Below are 21,733 nucleotides of genomic sequence, written 5' to 3'. Positions count from 1 at the left end.
GCCAAGACGAACGCACACCTCTTGGACAACCCGACTGAGGCGGTGACATTGCGCTATAAGCCGTCCTCGTAGAGATATGATATGTATTGAATGCCTCCGTGCAATTAGTTTGGTAACGATAGACGGCAATAGCTCGGTTGTACTGTTTGTTGGTAGCTTTTGACCACGCATGCAAGGCGGGCTTCACAAATCGATCAGATATCCTCAGCAAACGTTAGAACCAGACGTCCGCGGATAGGATATGCGTGTATACGCCAATGAATATTATGCCACCAACAAGAAGAGTGAACAGCAGATAGGGGAGGAACGGTTGAAAAATGACGAGCATCGCCCATTTGAGCCATCACCAAGTCCAGTTTCATTGTCGAAGTCTGGCACTTAAGAATCACAACGGCAGGGCCTGCATCAATACATCGCAAGATGGCAAGACTCGGACCACGACCACAAGCGTGCTCGATGCCAGCAAAGATCGAAGTCAAACACATGGCCAAATTGCTTCAACGTTGACGGTCCAAGCAGACTTCGATATCAAAGTCTCGAAACGACGCAGTAGGGCCTTGGCAGCCCCAAAGTCGCCTCCAAAGACAGCATTCAAAGGAGCTATTGCCCACCACGAGCGCCTCACCCGTCGTAGTGCAGAATCGACTTGGCATCCCGTCTTGGCACGAACGCTTACAATCTCCAAGAACTCGTTGGAGAACTCTCTTCCGCACCGTTGAAGACACACATTGACCATCCTCACACTCGCTTGCACGCGGGTCAGACGTGGCACTCTAGCTCTGTAACGTTGAAGACAACCTCTTCACCCGAAAGATAACGACATAGCTGATAAGTGAGATAAAAGCTCAGGTTAACCCAAGACAGCTTGTGCCGACCAAGCTTTGGCCGAGCCGGAGAGCAAGGCCGTCTCCCGTTCGGTGACTGGCCTGTGAGAAGTGATAGGCTGTCGGCCACCTGGGACGGCCGAGGGAAGAATGCCAGTCAGCACGACGGAGGCAGACTCTCTGAGACAGGTCTGCATGATGGTTCTAGGCACGCATGCGAGTAGGCGCGCCAAGCAACAGCAGCGGCCGAGATCTCCTTTTACCAAGAAACCGTACGACGATTGTCGACGCGTCAAATATAGATGGCGGCGAAAGGACTATCGATATCGAACCAAAACGCACACGTCCAGAGCCGCCCGCAGCTTCACCGCTCGTTTATCCCGGTCAGGTCTGGGACCCTTTCGGCGGCGAGCGGCGAGCCCTAGACGAGCGACCATCCTGCCAAACGTCTGGACCGGGGAAAGAGCACGAGAGGATACGGAGCTGTACATAATCGCAGTAGGGCTGACTAGTGAGTTCCGATGAACACATCAGGTACCCGTGGGGTGCTGCGGGCACTAGGTAGGGGTCGACGCTGGCTACCGTATGTCCATGCATCGCGAAGTTGCACCAAACGTTGCAAATGGTCAGCGGCAGCCACGTGTGGAGAGCCGTTTGAGCCAATCCGCAGACGCAATAGACTATGCTGCACAGCAGTTTCCCAACGGAAAAAAATTACAGAGTGACTGGGGGCTCACGGGCGGCTTTTTGGTCAAGCCAAAGAAATTCAAGGTCGATATCTAGCCGTCGGCCAGGCATGTGCTTGCTAGGGTTCGGTTGGTTGTTCCGTGGGCAGCCGCAGACGGGAAGGGTGTAACTGACACTGGCGTACCCAGCACGCCAGATTGCTGGGAAGCGAACGAGCCACTGAGCTGCGAGCTTGTTTGCACGAGGGCCACCGAGACGGATGGCTTTTTTTGATATCGCATCACCGCCAATTTGTCCATCAACCACGGCGGGATGAACAAAGCATCTGCCCTAGGTGGTGCTGGCGTTTGTGACGTCGAAACATCCGGGATCCCTCGCTCGCACAGGAGGGACATCGGCATGAATAGGGATGGTTTCAATAGGGCCACATCCTACCCGAAGTCTGCATGTTCGCTCTCGCGTCAGTGGAGCGGCTTGAGCGGATGGACGATAATGCAAACCAACGAACGGGATGGGAGAGCAGACGAAGAGGAAACGGCGGCGAACAGGGCGGCGTCGCGTAATAGAATGAGCAATGACAAAAAACGAAAAGCTCTTGGCACCAATACGGGCGCATCCTGTGCACAACCTCTGGCACCCCGCGCACCTAGGCCCGAGATGGAGCGAGTTGCGGCCGGAGGACCTTCGGTTGAAGGTGGAATTCCATGTATTTCGGACGCTTCCCCCGGTTTTCAGTTCTCCGAGTGGACAGGGGCACCGGCAGGGCCAAGCATCTCTCAGGGTTGCGGCGCACCTGCCATTTGCAGGGCAGGCAATGGAATTACTGCTTGCGGACTTTCGGACAGACGGTGAGGGGCACCGTGTTCCATTGGCGTGAGGTTGGAGTTGTGAAGCCATGCCAAGCCCAGCCAGCCTGGAGCCGGACAGGAGGAGGAGCGGTTGGAGGCAGCGAGGTCCGCAATTAGGAGGCCGCCAGCTGCAGCTATCCCATGCTTTCTTGCCATTGTCCTGCAGACAGGTGCAGATACCCCAACCCAACCTCACACTTAGGGCCATCAGCGGCGGCGGCACCAGCAGCAGGAGGGTGTGCCGCAGGAAGCTCTGACCTCTTGGGGCCGTTTGACAGCTCGCAACTAGGCACAGCAGCTGTAGCTAGGAGGCGCACAAGAGAGCTCCCCGGCGCCAATCTGCTGATGCTCATCAGCAGGTGATCTGAGCCGGACGACACATGGGAGATGGGAGATGGGCATCAGAGGTGTGCGGAGCCCCAGTCGAAATTGAGAGTTGCGGAGCGAGCGAATAGGGAGCCTGGTCAGTTGCGCCAGACTCAAGAGGCACGCACACACACACATAATGTAGCGGGCGCCGCCGCATCGGAAAAAGCGTGTCGTGTCGACGAGTCGAGTTGATTTGCGTCAAGGAAAGAGGGGTTGAAAGACATGGATGGGAAATGCCTCATAGCGGAAAGCAACTGCAAGAGTGGAGTGGCATAGGCGTGTGTTTCTGATCTGGTGGCAGGATCATGTCTGTTGAGTCTGATGGACGTCGGCTCGCTCTGCAAGTTGCAGTCCACAACTGAGGCCAGGATATGTGAGGGGAAAGTACCGCCCTAGCGAAAACAAGCTGGACTATCGGCAGCAAACTGATGTGGCCGTACCGGCAATCTGGGACGGATGCTGGCATGTTCGTCTTGTGTTCCCATTGTCTCTGTCGGCCGCATGCCCGGCTAATACAGAGCGCGCGGGCGGGGCACCACTGCATGCAACTGAGGGATGGGATGGATGAACGACAGCCTGGTGGTGTAATCAATGAGTACTGCTTCGCCAAAGTACTTTGCTTCGCTGGACAACGAACATAGTGCATCCATGGCAGAAGGGCGTTGAGCTCGCAGCGAGTCTAGCGTCTGGCCAGAGGCTTCTTTGTCCGTGGCTGTTGCAGTCGAGTCATTATATTACTGCGGTGCAGCCTCCCGTGTTAGTCTGCATATGGCAGGGCCGGAATTGTTGACTTGGGGGGGTCGGCTCAGATGTCTCAAGTCCCCCGACGCAAGGCGGGAGCGATCGAGACACAGAGGCAGACGTCGGATGGGTGACGAGGTGTCTAACTTGGTTGGCGAGGCGCGGGTGGTGATGCCGTTGCGGAAGCCGGCGAGACGGCGCAAGTGGACAACTCGACAGCGGCGACAAGCACGGAGTCGTGATGTGCGAAACGGAAGACGATGAGCTCATTGCTGAGATGATGGCAGAGAAAGCAGGGAGCGGATGCCAAGAAACGTTGCACAAGTACATGGGGGCTCCATGGTTGCGTTGTCGGGCAGTTGAGACAATCCCGAATTTCTCCTAGTGTCGAGAGTCACACGACCTGGGATGAGGAGGTGATTACTGAAGCTGAGTGATGGATGGATGGGAGAGGATCTGAAATGCGGTGCAGGGCAGGGGCAAGGGCAGAAGGAAAAAGACGAGGTGCGTGGGATTGGACGATGAAGAAGCGTGTCTGTGCTGTGCTGTGTGCTGCGTGCAGCAGGAGGGGACAAGAGGGGACCTGACCTGAAGAGAATGGAAGCCCTCGCTCGACTCCATACAAAGACACAGCGCCTGCAGTCGAGTCGATAATTCGGAGGTTGCGCTGAGTGCGAGGCGGAAGAGCTGCTGCTGCTGCTGCTGGCACGGAATTGATCAAGATCCATCCAACCAGTGACAGATGGAAAGAAAGGCACAAGAAAGAAAAGAGGAGACTGACTCTGGTGACGGGGCCGATGAAGAATGGAGACAAGGAAGTCTCAAGGCTTGACCTGTGATTCGGTACCGCAAGCCGGCTTGGTATTTTGGACAGCAGGTGCGACCCCAACAGCGACAGCGGCAGCGGCAGCGACAGCGACGGCGAGGGCAGCTGCAAGTATTCGACGGGCAGCTGCAAACGTCATCGCCTTGCGCAAACACTGTGCGGGGGAAGGTGCGGCTAATACAGCTTGACAGTACGGCGCTTGCCGCGATACTGGGCGCCTGCAGGAAAGAAGACATCCCTCTCAGTCACAATTTGACCTCCAGATGCAGTTGCCAGTTCAGTTGGGGGTTTTTTTTGGAGGCAGGCACGACTGGGGAGGTACCTGCCCACTGCCCTACAAAGTTGCGACCCAGTTCTTTCCGTCCCAGAACTGGACCCGTACCCAGAACCCACGCCAGACCCAGACCCAGACCCCGCCAGACTCGGTAGGACTTTACCTTCCTTGACATGCAATTCTCTCCGGTTTTCGTTTGCTGGCCCGAGGTCATTCGCCTCTCTACCCTTTTTTTTTCCCTCGCGCTTTTTTTCGTTGACCAAATTTTTCAACCTCGCACAAAACCCCGATGGCCCGAAATGAGCCCGGGAGTCTTGAGGGGCGCGAGAGGGATAAAAAAATCACCAGAGACTGGCAGAGATCGCCCACAAATCCCAGCCCTCGGTGGCCAGTGGTTGGCAGCACCGCGAAACACACACGGAAACGCGAGAGAGAGCTGAAGGTGTTGTCTCTCTCATCTGGGCTGTACTCTGTCAGAAGCTACCTGCCACACCTGCCTGTCCAGCTGCCACAAGCCAAAAGCAAACGGCCGCACGCTCGCTGTTGGCTGTTGGCTGCTGTATGCTGTGCCACGCTATGAGGTCGTCCAAGACTTTTCCAAGCCCTGAAAAGACACACAGTCCGCAGGCAGGTCCTTGTGCACCTTGCGCGGCCTGCAGACCCTGTTCTTGGCTTTTTCTCAAACCAAAAGACTTTCCGCTGAAGGGCGACGATGGTGGACTGTGAACTGTGGGTGCCACGGCACGGCGCACCAGTAACCACGCACCAGCGACCAGCGGCATACCGGGCTGCCCCTCCATCGTTGATCGTTGGCCCGGCTCGCATCTGAAATCTCGCGCCTGGATGCAGCCAGCCAGCCCACTGCCGTTCGCGAAGCCGCTTTTCTCTTTGCAGATTCAGGCTTGGCTGTCCGATTCGATGCCGCAGCCCACTCTTTCTTGAGCACCAGCCCTGCCTGTCTGCTTTACCACCAGGTATTCGTCCATGTCATCGATCAAACCGCACGCCATCCTCCGACCATCCTGGCGAGAACAAGAAGCTTGATGTCCTTTGACACATGCCCCGATACCCCGGACACCTCATCACCGCTAATCATTGCTGTACCAGCCATTCTCTGCCGCGATTTGCCTGCCAGGTGCACTCAGGGCAGCGCGGGACAGGCCCGGGCAAGCACGGCAAAACCGCAAACCCCAACCTTTGACGCTGTCGACCTGTGATGCCAAGTGGCACGCACGCTACGTTCCTTCACTACAACGGGAAAATGATGGGCTGCATGTACGTGCTGGCTGGCTGACTTGCCTGCCGTTCCCGGGGCTTCCCCGAAACAGGCTCAAGGTGAGGAGGGCAAGAGGAATGATGGATGCAATTCTACGTAATGACACGACTACCATCGCCACATGCCGACGACATCCGCTGCTGCCACAGCCTTTCATTCTGGCAGGTTTTGAGCTGACCTTGCTCAGCGCGCCCAGCGGATGCTGCTGCTTATGTCATGGACGGAAGACTCGCTACCTCCACCAGAAAGCCTGTCGCAGGCCGCGGGCTCACCTCAACAATGGGCCGCGGGCATCACCGTGAACAAGTCTACGTAAGTTGCCCTGCGTTTTGAGTACTCAGGACGCGGAGTAAACACATTGAGACCGAGCCACCGACTCCATCGTGTGTGTCAGAGTGGTCGGCCGGAGGTATTGATTACATGGCGAGTACGGAAGACTGACAATCTCGAGAGTAATAATTCATCAAACCTAGGCAAAGACGGATACCTCTGTTAGGTAAGAGGTCGTGCAGGCCGGCGTGTACCTGGCCTGCCCCAGACCGAAATGCGCAACCCGTCTCCATCCAATGCCTTTCCGGCTCCCGACTCGCCAGTCGGCGGACTTTGTTGTCATTGAGGTGAGGGACCTGCGACTCCATCACCCCGTCTCTGTGCCTCGACTAGTCAGTCTGCGCTGGTGCGCTGCGCGTCTTGCAGGTCGTTTTCCTCTTGCCGCCTTTTTTCGTCCGTCATCCACGGGTGGCCCGAATGCATGTATCATGTATCGTTGAGCTATACGAAAAGCTGTCCAATATCCAGCGACCTCGCCCAACCGGCCATTCATTCTTCTTACCCTAACCTAACCTAACCTAACCTTATTGTTCTTGTCCCTCCCACGCTGGTCCACTCGTCTCAGGCCTGTAGCAGCAGCTACGTTATTGCTGCTGCATCTGGTGCCTGCTTCCCGCTCAGTATCCGCCCAGCGGCTGGGGGGTGACTGTGGTTCTGGGACTGGATGTTGCGTTGCGTTGCGATTGATGGCGGGCAGAGGGAAAAACAAACATTGAGTTTTGTCCATGTATCCGTACATGTCGAATACCTTTGGCAAGTTAAATTACACTGCCTCTATTCGGTTGACTCTGGCTCGTTTCCACCTTTGTCCGCGGCGGTACCTAATCACAGCTTTTTTCTCCTTTCAGATAGTCCCATCAGTCTTGGCTTTCTGCCCTTTCCCGCACCCCTGATCACTGCCTCGAATCCTTCAATCAGACTCCCCCATTCGTACGGAGGCTCCCCGACGAAGCGGGAAACGAATACGCCACGCTCGATAAAGAGGTAGCGACGGTCACAATACCAGCGACAGTACTTTGGCAGATTTTTCTATTGTACTTGTAGCATCCTTCCTCCAGCCACCACCGTGGTGGAAAATACCTCTACTGTCTCTTACACGCGGGTGCGGCATCTCGCAACGACCGCTTACAAGCGCATTTGGATGCCATCTCCCCACACCGAGGGCCGGCAAGGAGTGCGGCACCAATCAGCCGCCTTGTCTTTTCGTCAGTGACTACCCGGTATCCTTCCCAACCTCTGAGAACTCCCACAACCACGTCGTCATCCGCAACACACAACCTCTGGGGCACTTCACACAGGTCCCGTTTTCTTGCCTCGGGACATCGCACCCTGCAGATTCCGCGCCTCTTTGCCCTCGCAGCGTTCACTGGTCTGCTACCAACGCCTTCGCCGACCTTCCAGGAACTACAGAACACTAACTTGGTATATGACGAACAAACGGAACGAACCAAGGACCGACCAACGGCAACAATAGTCACACCGACCACACTTCTTCCACAGGCCCGTCTGCGGACTTCACTTCATCCATCCAACAAACCTGCCACCTCTCGTGGGGTTGCTGACATATCGAATCTCTGGCGGTGACCAAGCCTTTTCAGCCCTCCTCCCTGGAACACCTTATTGTTCCTGCCCCAGGTCTATCCCCTGGAAAGGTCACCTTTACCACATCAAGAGACCCGGACTACACCTTACGCTTCGCTTACACCGCCCGCCCGCGGCCTTTTTTCTCTCTTACCTCTTAGCAAAAGCGCAAAAGCTCCAAAAGCGGACACCACCATACCACGAGCAAAAGGGTCGCCATCGAGGGACACCAACCACAACAGGAGCTACCGCCCATCAGCTGGGAGCAATAGTGCGCGCACCACCAGGGCACCTCAGGTACCTGTGCCAGTACAGTCACCTCAGTCGACCTGTCCCAGGCCGGTGGAGGCAGCAGACCACACCTCACCTCTCCAGTTGCGCTGTGCAGTACGGATACACTGCGTTTCTCAACTGTACCGAGCCCCAGCCTGCAGGGCAATCCAATCTTCCTTTCGTTGCCCCACCACGCCCACTCGTCGGCCCTACCTACTTTACCTCAAAAGACGCTACACATCCTGTGCTACTTACACCACAGGCCACCCGCCGCCGTCGCAACCTGCCCGCCTGCTGATTTAATTTTTTTCTCGAATTTGTTTTTTTTATTTTTTATTTCTCGCTGTCGCAGTCGTCGACGCTCCCACCACCCTTGGGGCCTGCCCGCACCGCTGCACGCTGCACGCTGCCCACTACCACCACAACAGGACCACGCCAGACCGCTACTGGACCGCCCGCCGACGCTTCTGGGCCAGGCTCGCTCACTCTCCGACCGCTTCTCGACCCTTTTTTTTCCCTCTCTGCACCACTCCCCTCTCCATCTCCGTCTCCCTCCTGTCCTGCACTCGACCTCCCCCTACATAATAGCTTAATCCCTACACCCCGTCCCAACTCCTTCGTCTTATTACTTCTTCTCCCGACCTTCTTCCCTCAAACTCTGTACTCGACGGCAACCCCAATTCCCTCTGCCGGGACCAAATTAGAAAAAAGGGGGTTGAAACAGGTCTGCTATTTTGTCCGCCCTGCGAGTCACGTCTCTTTGGGCCCGAGCCCTCCCACTGCGCCGAGGCGTTCTTGACGCCACAGCGTGCCCTTGTCAGACCTGAGCCTCGAGTCTCGACGGCCCTCCCGAGTCGACTCGAGTCGCAAGACAGAAAGACTGTTGTCCCCTCCACCCCCCGCCAGCCAGTCTTCACCCTCCCGCATAACCCGCCAACGCTGCCTCTGCAACACCGCGCAGACCTGCGACCCGCGGTTTCTGCTGCTGCACCTACCCGCGGCTGACACCAACCGTCCGTCACCGATAGCCGGAACCAAAAAAGAGACAACAGAAAAAAAAAGACGGAGAGGCGAAAAACGACAAGTCGGTCGCATTCGCGTATATACCGGCTTCGTCCTCCCTTCGCGCCCACTTCAAACCTCGCTCGCCAACCTTCAACCACACCCCTGCTGCTGTTGCGCATGCCGCTCATGCCCTCAGCTTCTCCAGCAATGGCAAGCCCAACAACCGCTTCGGCGGCCAGCTCCAAACCTTCGTCCGTTAAGTCGGACGGCAAAAAATCGCCGCGTTTGACCCCGCAGAATGGCCAGCCCATTACCAACGGCAATTCTTCCCACGAGGCCCTGCCGAAACCTGCCGAAAAATCCTCCATGAAAGACAAACTTACGCGCATGTTCTCTACGAAAGACGTCACCAGAAACGCTATTGAGGTCCCTCATCGCCCGCGCGGTTCCAGCTTTAATGAGAGCACAAAACCCCAACCCCCCAGCAGGAAAGCATCAACAACCACCGCAGAAAGAGTTCCCGAAAAGCCCGCTTTCAAACCCGTCAAAACGCCCGCCAAAGATCTCCACCGATTCATGGTCAACCCAGAAGCGCAGGGTGGCCACGAGCACCACCTCAAGTCAAGTCGCAGGCAAGAGAAGCTCTCCGACATGTGGCGCACCCTCATCGGCAAGAAGCAGGACCAACCTGCTGAGAATGACCTCTCTCTTGTTTCAAACTGGGTAGATACCCTCAAGGCGGAGAAGGAAGACATGGCTGGTGATAAAAAGAACGGTCCGAATGCGACGACGACGCTGGTGGAGAAGTACGGAAAGTGCCAGGAGGTTGTAGGCCGTGGTGCCTTTGGAATCGTCAGGATATCCCACAAGAAGATTGAGAACGGCACAGAAAAGTTGTTCGCCGTCAAAGAGTTCCGTCGCCGGCCCGAGGAGACAGAAAAGAAGTACAGCAAGAGGCTGACTGCTGAATTCTGCATTTCCTCGTCGCTCCGACACCCCAACGTCATCCACACCCTCGACCTGCTCAAGGACGCCAAGGGAGACTACTGCGAGGTAATGGAGTTCTGTGCGGGCGGTGACCTGTACACCCTTGTCCTCTCGGCCGGCAAGCTGGAGGTGCAAGAGGCGGACTGCTACTTCAAGCAGATGATGCGTGGCGTCGAATACCTGCACGAGATGGGTGTCGCCCACCGCGATCTCAAGCCCGAGAACCTGCTGCTCACCACCCGTGGCGGCCTCAAGATCACGGATTTTGGCAATGGAGAATGCTTCCGCATGGCCTGGGAGACAGATCCCCACATGGTCTCTGGTCTCTGTGGCTCCGCCCCCTACATCGCTCCCGAAGAGTACACCGACAAGGAATTCGATGCCCGCGCCGTCGACGTCTGGGCCTGCGGTGTCATTTACATGGCGATGCGTACCGGCCGCCACCTCTGGCGCGTCGCTCGTAAGGACGAGGATGAGTTCTATGCTAGATACTTGGAGGGTCGTCGTGATGAGGAGGGGTACGGTCCCATTGAGTCTTTGCATAGAGTGAGTTTTATTTCCCTTTCGGTTTTTTGTCCCATCTAATGGTTCTCCAGGCGCGCTGCAGGAATGTGATCTACTCCATCCTGGATCCTAATCCGACCCGCCGCATCACGGCCTCACAGGTCCTCAAGTCCGAATGGGGCCGCGAGATCAAGCTGTGCAAGGCTGGTGAGGAAGGTCTCTGATCTACACTATTCGATTAAGTACTTCAATGTTTGGAGCCTTTCAACAACGCGGCGGAAAAACGGAAACGACCGGAAGACCAAACTGGTCCCACGATAGAGGATGCATCCGCACGAACAGGATGCACGACCGGCGGCCCTTTGAATTATCTATCAGCCTGCTTCGATTCACCCATTACACTTGTTTACCTGACGATTTACGACACCCCATGCGACCTCGTTATCGCGAGCATCGGCGTTTGGCGTTTTCCTCATCCTGCTTACGACACAACCTTCTGTTCAAACGTACATATGACACCCACACCCGTCTTCGGAACGGGCGATCGCAGAGCTATGCTACAGAGCCGGGTCTACACTCTTCTTGGGTCGACTGGGCCTAGCAGTCCCCAACCCCTACGGAATGAAGCCATAATGAGCGACGGGATTTGAGACGCACTGAAGGTGGGAACCGGCGGGCTTCGTGGATGGGGCAAGCCGGAGGGCCAGGGAGGGATGGATGAGATGGAAGGAACTGGGCAGGACGGACGCAGCGGCTTCTGCGTCTTTCCTCGGGCACTTTGGGGAGACTGCATGCTATGAGTGAGTTGTCGCTGGGCTCGCGCGCGGCAGGCGACTCTCTGGATATGACCTTGCGGTCTCCCCTTGACCTAATCCACTCGCCTTACTTCTGTAGTGAGTGGTTGTATTCTGAGCCAAAAGACCCAAAGAACAAAAATTTAATGAACAAGCAAAGAGGGGCGCGGCATGTGGGTGATCATTCTGTGACTGCTCGGTGTGTGTGCTCACCGAACTCTTTGCCATCAAATTTGCTACGGTCTTTGCGGTATGGCAGGCAAGTACCACTGGTCACAGCACAAGCTCGGGGGCGGTAACAGCACAGGTTGCTCCTCACAGGCATACAGAGGCAAGTATCGTCATCCGCTCACGTACGGGCTCCTAAATGAGCCGAGCGCCAGGGCAGAAAGGTTCTCTACGCGCGCCCACCTCTTCGTCCTGGAGGCATGACGCAGCGAAACCTTTTTCCTTATTTTCCGCCCTGGCATCTGACAGATGACGATTCCACGGGTGTGGAGGATAGACAATACGTCCACGGGAAGCAAGGTTTGACATTTCTGCCCTCTCCGGGCACCCGACGCGTCGTCCGGGAGGCAAGTCAAGACTTTGCTCGGGAGTCAGAAGTGCAATGCGGGACCCGCGCGACCTCCGTCCGTTGTCTGGCCGCACCGAGGCTTCCGGTTTGGTAGAGTCACCGCCTCGGCTTGGCAAACGGGCTCAGTCACCTCCATCTTCGTTCACTTGAGGCGGCGCCGTCTTGGCTGTCCATGTTGTTGAACTCTCTGGCCAGATCGTCTGAGAGGGAGAGTGTTCAGTTCACACAAGACAAGAAAGGCGCAGCAGGTTTCCGCCACGAGAGAACAGTGCCCTCTGCTTGGCACGTCTGGCGAAGACGAAGTTGTGTGTGGCATTTGCTAAGCTTGGCATCGCCTGACTGAGGGTTTTTCTTCATGCCCCAACATTGTCCTAGACATATGCACACACGCACACAGGCAGCTGTCCACGAGGACTGGGGTGCGTGTGCCTTGTTCGAAGGGTGGCGGCGGTCTGGATCCGAGTAGGTGTTATTCTCTGTTTCTCCCCGCAGCCACGATGGTGGTTGCCGCCATGAGGCGCGATTTTGGTGTCGGCCAGCACAGAACAGCACACCCACCAGAAATGCGCAGAATTCACACCGCCTCTCGTCGGTCGTCGCCAGCTCACCGAAGAGATCCTTCTAATCCCAGGAGGGGGGGGGACTGACTACACGAGATCCGGCAGCCTGGTAGACGGCGCGGCAACGCGGCACGCGGCACTAAACCTCTAGCACACCACACCTTGGATCGATCTCGGCCAGCGTCATCGACGGTGGCCGTTCCAGATGCACATATTGTCTCTGATTCCTTGCATTGCAGTAGAGGGGGAAAAACAAACGCTACTTGTCGAGTGCCCAACGTGGCGCAGCCTACCCCCTCCTACTTATCCCAAAGGTCACGAAAGCTTGCCCTTCCTTTGCTGTCGTGTCGTGGCTCCCTCTCTCTGCTCTACTTTAGTGCTGCAAAAGCCTAAAAGTCTTTGGGGATGCGATCCAACAGTGAAAGAAAGTCTAAAAAGATGCGCCAAAACACGCCGAGTGACCAGACCGAAACAGAACCGCAAGCCGATCGGCCCAGCCCAGCCAGCGTGCGTCCTGAAGAATGGAAACATGCCCTCCTCCCCCACTAACCCGCACACAGCCACACAGAAGACACGACAAAGGCAAGGGGAAGGGTGAACAAACACAACGAAAGCCGCCTGCACCTCCCGCATCCGCATCCGGGACCGGGGCTTCGGGGACGGAGACCTTAGGCCTCCGCCTTTCTGTCTGAAATACGTTCTAGTACAGCCCCAGAACAAAGGGAGGGGGATAGCCCCCGCGGGGTCCGAGACATACACCATCGGGGCGGAGGCGGGGTCCTACACCCCCGGCCGCCGCAGTCTGCGGTGCCGCATGGCCGCAGGGGTAAGGCATCATGGGGGCTTGCTTTTGCATATTCCCCCGGTGCGGGCCGAAGGGGAAAAAAGAAATGTGTGCGGGAAGGGGCCCGCGTGCATGGTGCCGAGCCGGCCTGGTCTCCGGTCTTTCGGGCCCGCTTGGTTACACCGGTGCGGCGGCCCGGTCGGTCGATGCCGGTGGTGGTCGACTGTCGCCGTCTTGGCTTACCTGCTCTGAGCTGTCCGGCTTGCATTGTGTCTTGCCTTGATGTAGTTTCGAACTGTTTGTAGTTGTAGTCGAAAGGTAAGTATGCCGCCGCCATGGACAAGTGACCGTATTATCGTCGTCGGCGACTTGGGCACACTCCCACCTGACGATATCTAGGCACCTTCGCAACATCCTTGGCTAGCATATCGGTAGACGTGTCTGTTCTCATGTTCAATATCCGATGAAGTCGGCACAGGTCGTTCTGAGCTGGCCCCCAAGATGGGCCCCCCACCTCGCCCGACGAAGCCACCCCCAACGATGATGATATGTTGCATGCCCCTCCCACATACGATCCCGCGTTGATACACTCTAGTTGATACCGGATGGTGGGCGTAACAGATGTGATGGCACCCTCGCTGGGCATCCAAATCTATTTCTTGCTGGGAATGGCGGGAACATCACGATAGCTTTTGCCTGAAGCCTCCAGGCTTAGGGTATCACAGAGTTATTTGCGTCCTTGTGCATCAGATGCATGAATGTGGGCAATGTCCGGCAACATCAGACAACAGTCCTCGTCGTTGTGTCTCCTCACTCACAATTTCACGTCAAGACGTAAATTTCACTGTGTGCAACAGATCAAAAACATAAACTGAACGGTAAGCCCAAAGGCTCTGTATATGCGTGCCAATTCTTCACTACCATTGCTCCGATATACATTGCCTAAGCCGGTAGAAACGCCGAGGTTGGCGGGCCGCAAAACGAAACAGACACACCGACACAATCGGCCCGCCTTCTTCCTCCTCCTCTCAGACGACCCCAAGATAATACATACAGAGACGGCTTCTCTCTCTCTGTTCGTGAATCTCGTGCCAGCCCGGTCATTTTCCCGTAAAATAAAAACACCCAGAAGGAAAACATGGACAAAGCAAATAAACGCCTCAAGGCGCGCCTCTTTGAATATCAGTGCGAGAATCGAACCCCTCCCAAGACGTGAACCTTCCCCTGTAGAATGGAATCATCCCTGAGCCGGTAAGCGCCAACCAACCAACCCCACCCCCACTTGCGCCCGCCGGCCGCGTGCAGCAAAAATCGTCCATCGCTTCCTCAGGCGAGGAACTGGAAGTCGTAATGATCGGTTTCGTTCGTTTTGTTGTGGAGAGACGTGTGCCGCGATGGTCTCTCGAGTAGTTACACAGACATTATATCCCTGACCCAAATCCCCCGCCGGCCGGAATTTTTTTCCTCTGATCCTGGTGTAAGGCGAGCAGCGAATAGCAACAATCAACGTGAAAAAGACTGCTCCGAACCAATGCAACGTTGTCGAAATCGAGTCGACGAAGGCGCGGGGCCGGGTCCCGCTGGTAAATAGTGGCCAAGGAGCATGCGCGTCAGGCTGCCCACTCCTTGGCTGAAGAGAATCGAATGTTCAAACACAAGCCTTTAGGAGTGGAACAGATCCCAGGCCCTCTCGCATATCCGCAGGAACTCCTCCCGCTTCTGCTTCTGGGTCTCAGGGCTGTCGCGGCCGGCACCGAAGGGGCCTCTCCTCTGAGCGGCGGGGCCGTGGCCCAGAGGGGGGCTGCCATCCTCGTACTCAGCGCGAGTACGGCGACGGCTGGCGCTGCGGCTGGGGTCTGCGGCTCTGCCGCCAGGGGCAGGGGACGGAGGAGTAGGGGGCTGGTGAGCACCGCCGTAGTGCACAATCTTGGGCAGCAGCTCGGGGCGGCCTCCGGCAATGTCGTGTTGCGCCTCCTCGGCGGACTTGTACTCTCTCGGGCGACCAGAAGTCGGGGGGTGCTGCATCTGCTGGGGTGGGTGCCCGGGCGAAGCCATGGGGCGCGCGCTCTGCTGCGGGTACAGGGAGTTGGGAGCGTTCTCGGGGTGGCCAGAAACCTGTCCGAAGACGTCGCTGATGGGAGGCAGACGGTTCTGCGTCTGGTTCGCGGGGACGTGGTGAATGTGGGAGGTGTTGGAAAGGGTGTTGGGCTGGTTCGCAATGTGGCGAGTCAGAGGAGCCGGGTGCTGGCGTCCGGTGAAGGAGTGTCCCAAGGGCGCAGACTGAATGACGCGCTCGTTGGCGAACGACTCGGCAGAGGGCGGCAGGATGGAAAGTTGTGCCTTGTTCCTGCGGGACAATCCCGGGGTCTTGGCGGCGAATTGCGACACGGGGTCCTTGCCAGCGGTATCGGGGCCGTCGCCCTTGGCCGACTGCTGCATCCTTTGCTCAATGATCATGCGCTGCTGATCTCTCACGCTCATACTTCGCTGGAGCTGCTCCTTCATAATCGGGTCCTGAGTAACGAAACCGGGCGAGAGGCAGGCCAAGCCGACCTCTTGGATGCCCAGGTTGTCCCGAGCGGTCATGGGCCTCGCAGTTTGAGGGGTGTTGGAGCCCGGGTGCGCGCCCTTGTTGGAGAGATCCAACTTACGGGGCCTGTGTCGAGTGTTCGGCAGGTCCGGGGAGTTGGGTTCCTTCTTAACGACGATCTTCGGCGGGCCGCCACCTCGAGAGCTGTGAAGAAATCCCGTTAGCTGGTTTCTACGACTCGCATGTAGAAAGATTACTCACGCGCTGGGAGGAGAAGACTTGGGAGCCTGGGCGGCGCCCCTGGGGCTGCCGCTACCTGAGCGATGCGCGGCAGCGTTCGGAGTGCCCTGAGGGGCGAGAGTCCTTTGAGCGGCAGGCGAAGAAGCTCCATGCTGGGCAGAGGGCGCAGGAGCGAGATCTGAAGGGAACGACGGTCTGTCGTGAGGGGCCGGAGAGGGAGCCATTGCAACTGCTGTGCTCATAGTTGCTGCGGGGTGTGAAGGTGGATGGTAGGAAATAGGGGGAAGAATCCGTTCGATGCGGAATGCTACTGTAGCACCCGTGTCACCGTTTGCCGTAGAGAGTGCAGTAGATGCCTCGCTCCGGTGAATGGATGCCCGAGGAAGCTTTGGAGTCGCTTCTCGTATTTGGGTGATTGCGAGAGGCCGCGATCGTGTACGCAGTGGGTTCTAATTGGCAATGTCGTCAAAGGTCGGGCGATTGAGATGCGCGATTCTCCCTTGCTCGCCGGTCCAGTTTTAATGGGTCGGGGTTCAGGAATCGTCGCGGCGACGAGTCTGGTGTGCTGGGATGCGCGACTGTTTAGGAGGCCGAGGGTTGGTGCCAAGGACAAGAAGGACTCGGTCTGGCGATGCTTGGTCGGCTGGGCCTTTGAATCGGAATCGGGGTGGGAGGGAATAAGAGGAGGGCCTTTGTCCCCTTTTCTTTTTCTCTCTCTCTGCGCGGATTGGTCGCTGCGATGGCACCAAAGCTCAAAGGCCGAAAGGCTGCGCTTGGAGGCTTGACGAAAGTGGCCGAGAGCGGGCTGGGATGAATTTAGGGTGCAAAAGTGGGTGCACTGGCGACGGTGGTGGTGTCGCTGCTGGTCGCCGTAAATTGTCGAAGCGCGGGCGCGTGGTTGGTCTGCTGATATCGTTCGTGGAACAAGCCGAGCAATTTAGAAGAAAAGACAGCAGCAAAGAATAAAAAAGCTGCTGCTGCTGCGTAGTAGAAGGTTCGGGACTGGTATGTACAGTGCCGATGGATGCCAAAATTACGAGTGCCTGGAGCAGGTGGTCGGCATGAATTGACTGATTGACAAACAGAGTACGGTCGAGAGAGTCGGCTTGTGTCAGGTGGTGTCAAGAGCAAGGGAGCGCGCTTCAGGCTCAATTCCTTCTCCTTTTTTTGGTGCTCTGTCAGAGAGGCGCTTGCTGGGTTTTTTTGGGGTGCGTTAGGGACGATCCAACTGAGTCGGTCGGTCGGGGGTATGTAGTATAATCCGTATTAATTAGGTCGCGCGTAAGAGAGACGGTTGACTGTATTCTTTTCTGGACTTTCTTTTCCGTTCGAGTCGCCAGGGACAAATTTCAGTGAAAGGAGAAGTTGTTTTGTTTGGAAATAGCGAGAGACTTCGTCTGCGACGTCGGGGTAAGAAAAGGTCAGGCGCGAGAGGTTTTGGGAGATGCCAGGAAGGGGGGTTAGGAGAGAAGAGAATGGTTAAGAAGGTTGAAAGGAAGCGCTGGACGAGACGAGGGTTACAAGAATGAGGAGGATGAGGGGAGGGGGGTGTTTAAAGGTGATGGAAGGGGGGGAGAAGGGGACCGGGGGGGAAGGATAGGTGTGTGGTGTGTGTGTGTGTGGTAAGGTAGAAGGGACGGACGCGGTGACAATTCAGTGACAAGTGAGTGTAAGGTATCGAGAGGCTGCGACACGATGGACGAGGATGTGTATGAGGGACCAGGGCAGCTGGGATGACCAGGGCCCTAGATTTTAGGACTGGGACTGGGGCTCTGGACCGGGACTGGGACTGGGACTGGAACCGGGCCTGGGACGTCGGATGGGCAAGGATAGACAGGAGGAGGCAGACAAGAGCATCAGGAGGAGCAGCATGAACATGGGGGAGATGGCGGGAGAGCGGGAGAGGGGTCCTTAGCTGACCTGACCTTTACGGATACAGGAAAGAGTTAACAGGTAGAAATCTGTACCTACTGCAGCAGAGTAGGTAGAGTGAATGCCAGATTTCTTATGAAAGGGGGACACGGGAGTGACACAATTATGGCCCAGCCGGCACACTTGACCCTTTTTGCGCAGGAAGAAACCACAGAACACCACAGGGTCTTCCCGGTGTGGATGCTGCAGCAGCGTACCTAGCCAAGATGCGATTGACTGGTTTGAATTCCATCCATGGCTGATTTAACGAAGGGGAGGGGTGGCGCATGCAACGTTTGAGGGGTGCAGAGAGGGAAATGCTGTCTTTTTTTGCAGTGCAGCTCTCAGTCATCCATCCATCGTTTACTACGCAGTACCATTCTTGCAGAGAAGACATCGTCACATCACTTTGAGCAGTACCTAAGGTAGGCAGACATACCACATCACCCCAGGCCACTGACAGAGGACAGAGGACAGAGGACAGAGGACAGAAGACGGAGCTCGTGAAGCAGCACGGCGTATCAGGCGCACCAGAAATAAGTGGCAGCCCACCTCAGGCGTCGGGTCAGAGGCCCCCGGTGCAGTTCGAGGTTGGTTGGTTCGCAGCGTGTAGCAGCAGTGGAGGTGCTACGGCGATAGCCTGCTTCATCCTCGCCTGTCAGTCCTTCAGACTGATGAGAAGACCATCAATCAGCACCAGGGGTGCGCTGCTGTATGGGCGAGCGGGGGCGCCGCTTAACCTCCGTAGGCTGTTTTACATTGATGTTACTTGCCAGAGCACCAAACCCTTCACTTCCCAGTCTTCGGATCGCCGGGCCCCTGTCTCTCTGTCTCTTGTCTCTGTCGCTGCCTCTGGTCTCTGGTCTCTGTCTCCGACTCCCACACAGCCCACACTTCCCCTTTGGGAAGCCCAACGACGGGATGACAGCAGTTGCCCTCGCACTAAACAGGTAGGTGCTCCAGGCAAGTGCTCCAGCAAGCTTTGCTTGCTTTCCATGCTTTCTATGCTTTCTATGCTGTCCATGCTGCTGGCTGACCCGTCGTCGAAACTTGAAGCTGCACCGCCATGATAGTGTGAGGTACTTACCATAGTACACACCTAGTTGAGGAGGAACCTCCTAATATCACACCAAGATGGGTGATATGTCCCTCCGGCCTCTTCTCCCCAATGCATCATGTATATGCTTCCATCTATGCTTCCTTCCCCTTGGCCTTGGGCAAGCAATCAAGGCACCTCTGCTTGCGTCATGCCCAATACAGACAGACTCAGGTTACCTGGTAATACATTACCGACTTGCAGCGTTGGTGCCCAGAGGCAGAGGCGGTGGTGCCTTGGGCCGTCCCACGGGTTGCAGCAAGAAAAGCACACTACTGTTTCTGATTGGGTTCGACAACCCCCATGCTGCCAGCCAAAGATGCGACACACGAGCCACCGCTCGCCCACTTGCCCAGTCCCGTCACCCTCCTTTTTCCCACCAGATTGTCAGGATTGACACAGATTGGCACCATGGATTGGCCATCCACAACACCGGACGACAATTCTCCTTGCTACAGACAAGACAACCTGGCTCTGCCTCTGCTCTGTCTATGCTCTGGAGAGAGGAAAGAGGTTGTGAGGCACAACCAACACCTCTGCCACCCATGTGCGTCCCTTCGTCCCGTGATTACCGCACTCTATCAAAGACAAGACTCAGGAACAAGCACTTCTTGCAACGCTCCTTCATCGTCATATCTAGATGCCGACAACCAACTTGGAGCAAGGGATTGCCGAGCACGCCACACACTCTTGATCCGATTAAGGTACGGATAACGGCGAGCGAAAAGACCAGACGGAAACACCAACGGCGGGGCTCATAAACTCTCGACTTTGTCTACGACAAACCCAACCCCTCAACCCCTCATCGTATCTATCCTGTATCTGCCTGATATGCGTCAAAGTACACTGCAGATACTCGCCGCCCATTTCGACTGCATGCTTCGGCAGAGTTGCCGCGGATTACGAATACAGAGGCATCCAAATGCCATCTTGCGGGTTGCGGGATTCTCATGGTGCGGCTGCAACCCTGTGGCATCGCGAGACGTGGCTTGGCCCGTCGTCGTCGTCGCCCTCGCCCTCGTCGTCCGAGTTGCGGATTGACTGACACCAGCTGAGAGCCAGGCAGTCCGCCCATCCTTCGCTGCGCAATAGCCCGCATTGCTTGCTTACAACAGTCGTATAAACAACGACCAGATACGCACTCGGTCCATCGCGATCCCATCTCTGCGACCCTCACTGACGTTCCTTACGTACTGCACGCGCACTTGCACTACGTAGCTCCCCTCAGCTCGACTAAACTTCTCACCAAGCCCTGGACGCTTGCTGGGATGCGGTGCCCCTCGTTCACATTGCTGCTCACCTTGTCTGAGAGCGCCCCCCGGCACTAACACGACTGAACAACCCGCACCTTGGAGCTGCCAGACCGGGCATGCCCTGCCAGCGGGGCAGACAGAACCGGGACTCGGTTGTTTCAACCTTTGCAGCATGGAAACGTCCATCGCTTTCACCGCCGTCCCATGCGGTACAGCGCAGAGGAGAGTTGAGATGGTTCCCGTTCTCGCTACGCCGAACAAACTGTGGGTTAAGAGCCAAGGTACCACATCAGGCGCTGGACGAAGCGAGCTCCACGAGGATATTGTCGTCATGCCGCTGTCGCCGAGGATAAAGCACCAAAGAAGGACTGGACGATATCGAGAAGCTCTCAACCTGCCACCGGACCCTGAGCACAGCCATACTAGAGCAGCCATAATGTACATTCAATTCAATCCAATACGGCCTGGCCGGATGGCCTGTGCCTGTGGCAGTGGCGGTGGATCACCGCCCAGCCCAGCGCGTCTAACACCCGACCTACGTTAACAAGTGGTGGTATTGGCACGCCTGCGCCTGCGCTGCGTGCGTCTGTCTGTCTGCGCTTGGTTCATGTGCCTGTGCCTGAGCAGTTCCATTCTCCTCCTAATAGTCCGTCTGCTATTAATTCCCTCCTTTCGCCTTCGCCGCGCGCCGCCATCATCGACGGAGACAGCCTGCGGGCCACATCAGGCCAGCTCGACGCTACCACGCTCCCAAGCTCCCAAGCTCGTGCAGCCTAGCGCAGTCCGGGCGCCAGTCCCCTTTTCTTTCTATCCCATCCGGCAGATTGAAGCAACCCAATGCAGCATCCAAAGGAATAAAAAAGTCAAAATGATTGGGGGCGACGGCGCCCGCGAGATGGAGGGCGATGGGAATGCTCCGTCTTGATTGGTGGCTCTACAACAAAGAGCCTATAGCACACATACGGGCAACGGCTGGATCGCATTCACCTGCATCCCTCATACATGGTTCCTTAGGCATGGAAGGTGTAGGTACTCGGAGGCCCCTGTGCGAATTTCCACGCCGGGCCAACACCATGGAAAACAAACGCATCTTGGCTCACCGTCGGAACCACGAACCGAATACTCAAAGAAGAGACAAAAGAACCACAGTGGAAGGGGCTCTCGATCCCCGATTAACGACGGATAAATGGCTTTCTGTTTCTCTGAATCCTTACGCCCCATGGGCTGAGGCGAGAAGCGAGTGAATCGATCCATTGCCAACCCGATAGCAGAGCCTTCAATTTCCCTCGACAGGTTCGGAATATTTTCACCAAACTTCAAACATTACTCTCACCGGCGAAATATAGTGTCTCCCCACCTTTTCCTCCTCCAGCATGCCCCCTCCACGTCCGCCCTCGACGACCCCCTGATCACATCTGACGGACCCAACAACTCCACATGGATGAATCTGCACAAGATAGATT

General features: G+C 56.6%; 2 protein-coding genes across 2 annotated transcripts; one reads left to right on the top strand and one right to left on the bottom strand.

Annotated features, from left to right (window-relative positions):
• Window positions 1-9,241: 9,241 nt before the first annotated feature.
• On the top strand, window positions 9,242-10,749 carry HAL4 (Pkinase-domain-containing protein; the record flags this gene model as incomplete). The annotated part of the gene is made up of 2 exons (XM_053175775.1): window positions 9,242-10,567; window positions 10,618-10,749. 2 exons carry the CDS (start codon window positions 9,242-9,244, stop codon window positions 10,747-10,749), a joined length of 1,458 nt encoding a protein of 485 aa, XP_053040204.1.
• A 4,153-nt stretch (window positions 10,750-14,902) lies between these two features.
• On the bottom strand, window positions 14,903-16,234 carry COL26b_002868 (uncharacterized protein; the record flags this gene model as incomplete). Its single annotated transcript, XM_053175774.1, has 2 exons — window positions 14,903-15,974; window positions 16,032-16,234. The coding sequence occupies 2 exons, from the start codon at window positions 16,232-16,234 to the stop codon at window positions 14,903-14,905; spliced, it is 1,275 nt and encodes a 424-aa protein (XP_053040203.1).
• Between the last annotated feature and the right edge of the window lie 5,499 nt (window positions 16,235-21,733).

The sequence above is a fragment of the Colletotrichum chrysophilum genome (genome assembly GCF_026319265.1).
Source record: "Colletotrichum chrysophilum strain AFK26 chromosome Unknown scaffold_15, whole genome shotgun sequence".
NCBI classification, from domain to species: domain Eukaryota; kingdom Fungi; phylum Ascomycota; class Sordariomycetes; order Glomerellales; family Glomerellaceae; genus Colletotrichum; species Colletotrichum chrysophilum.
This window is presented reverse-complemented; position numbering and strand designations above follow the sequence as displayed.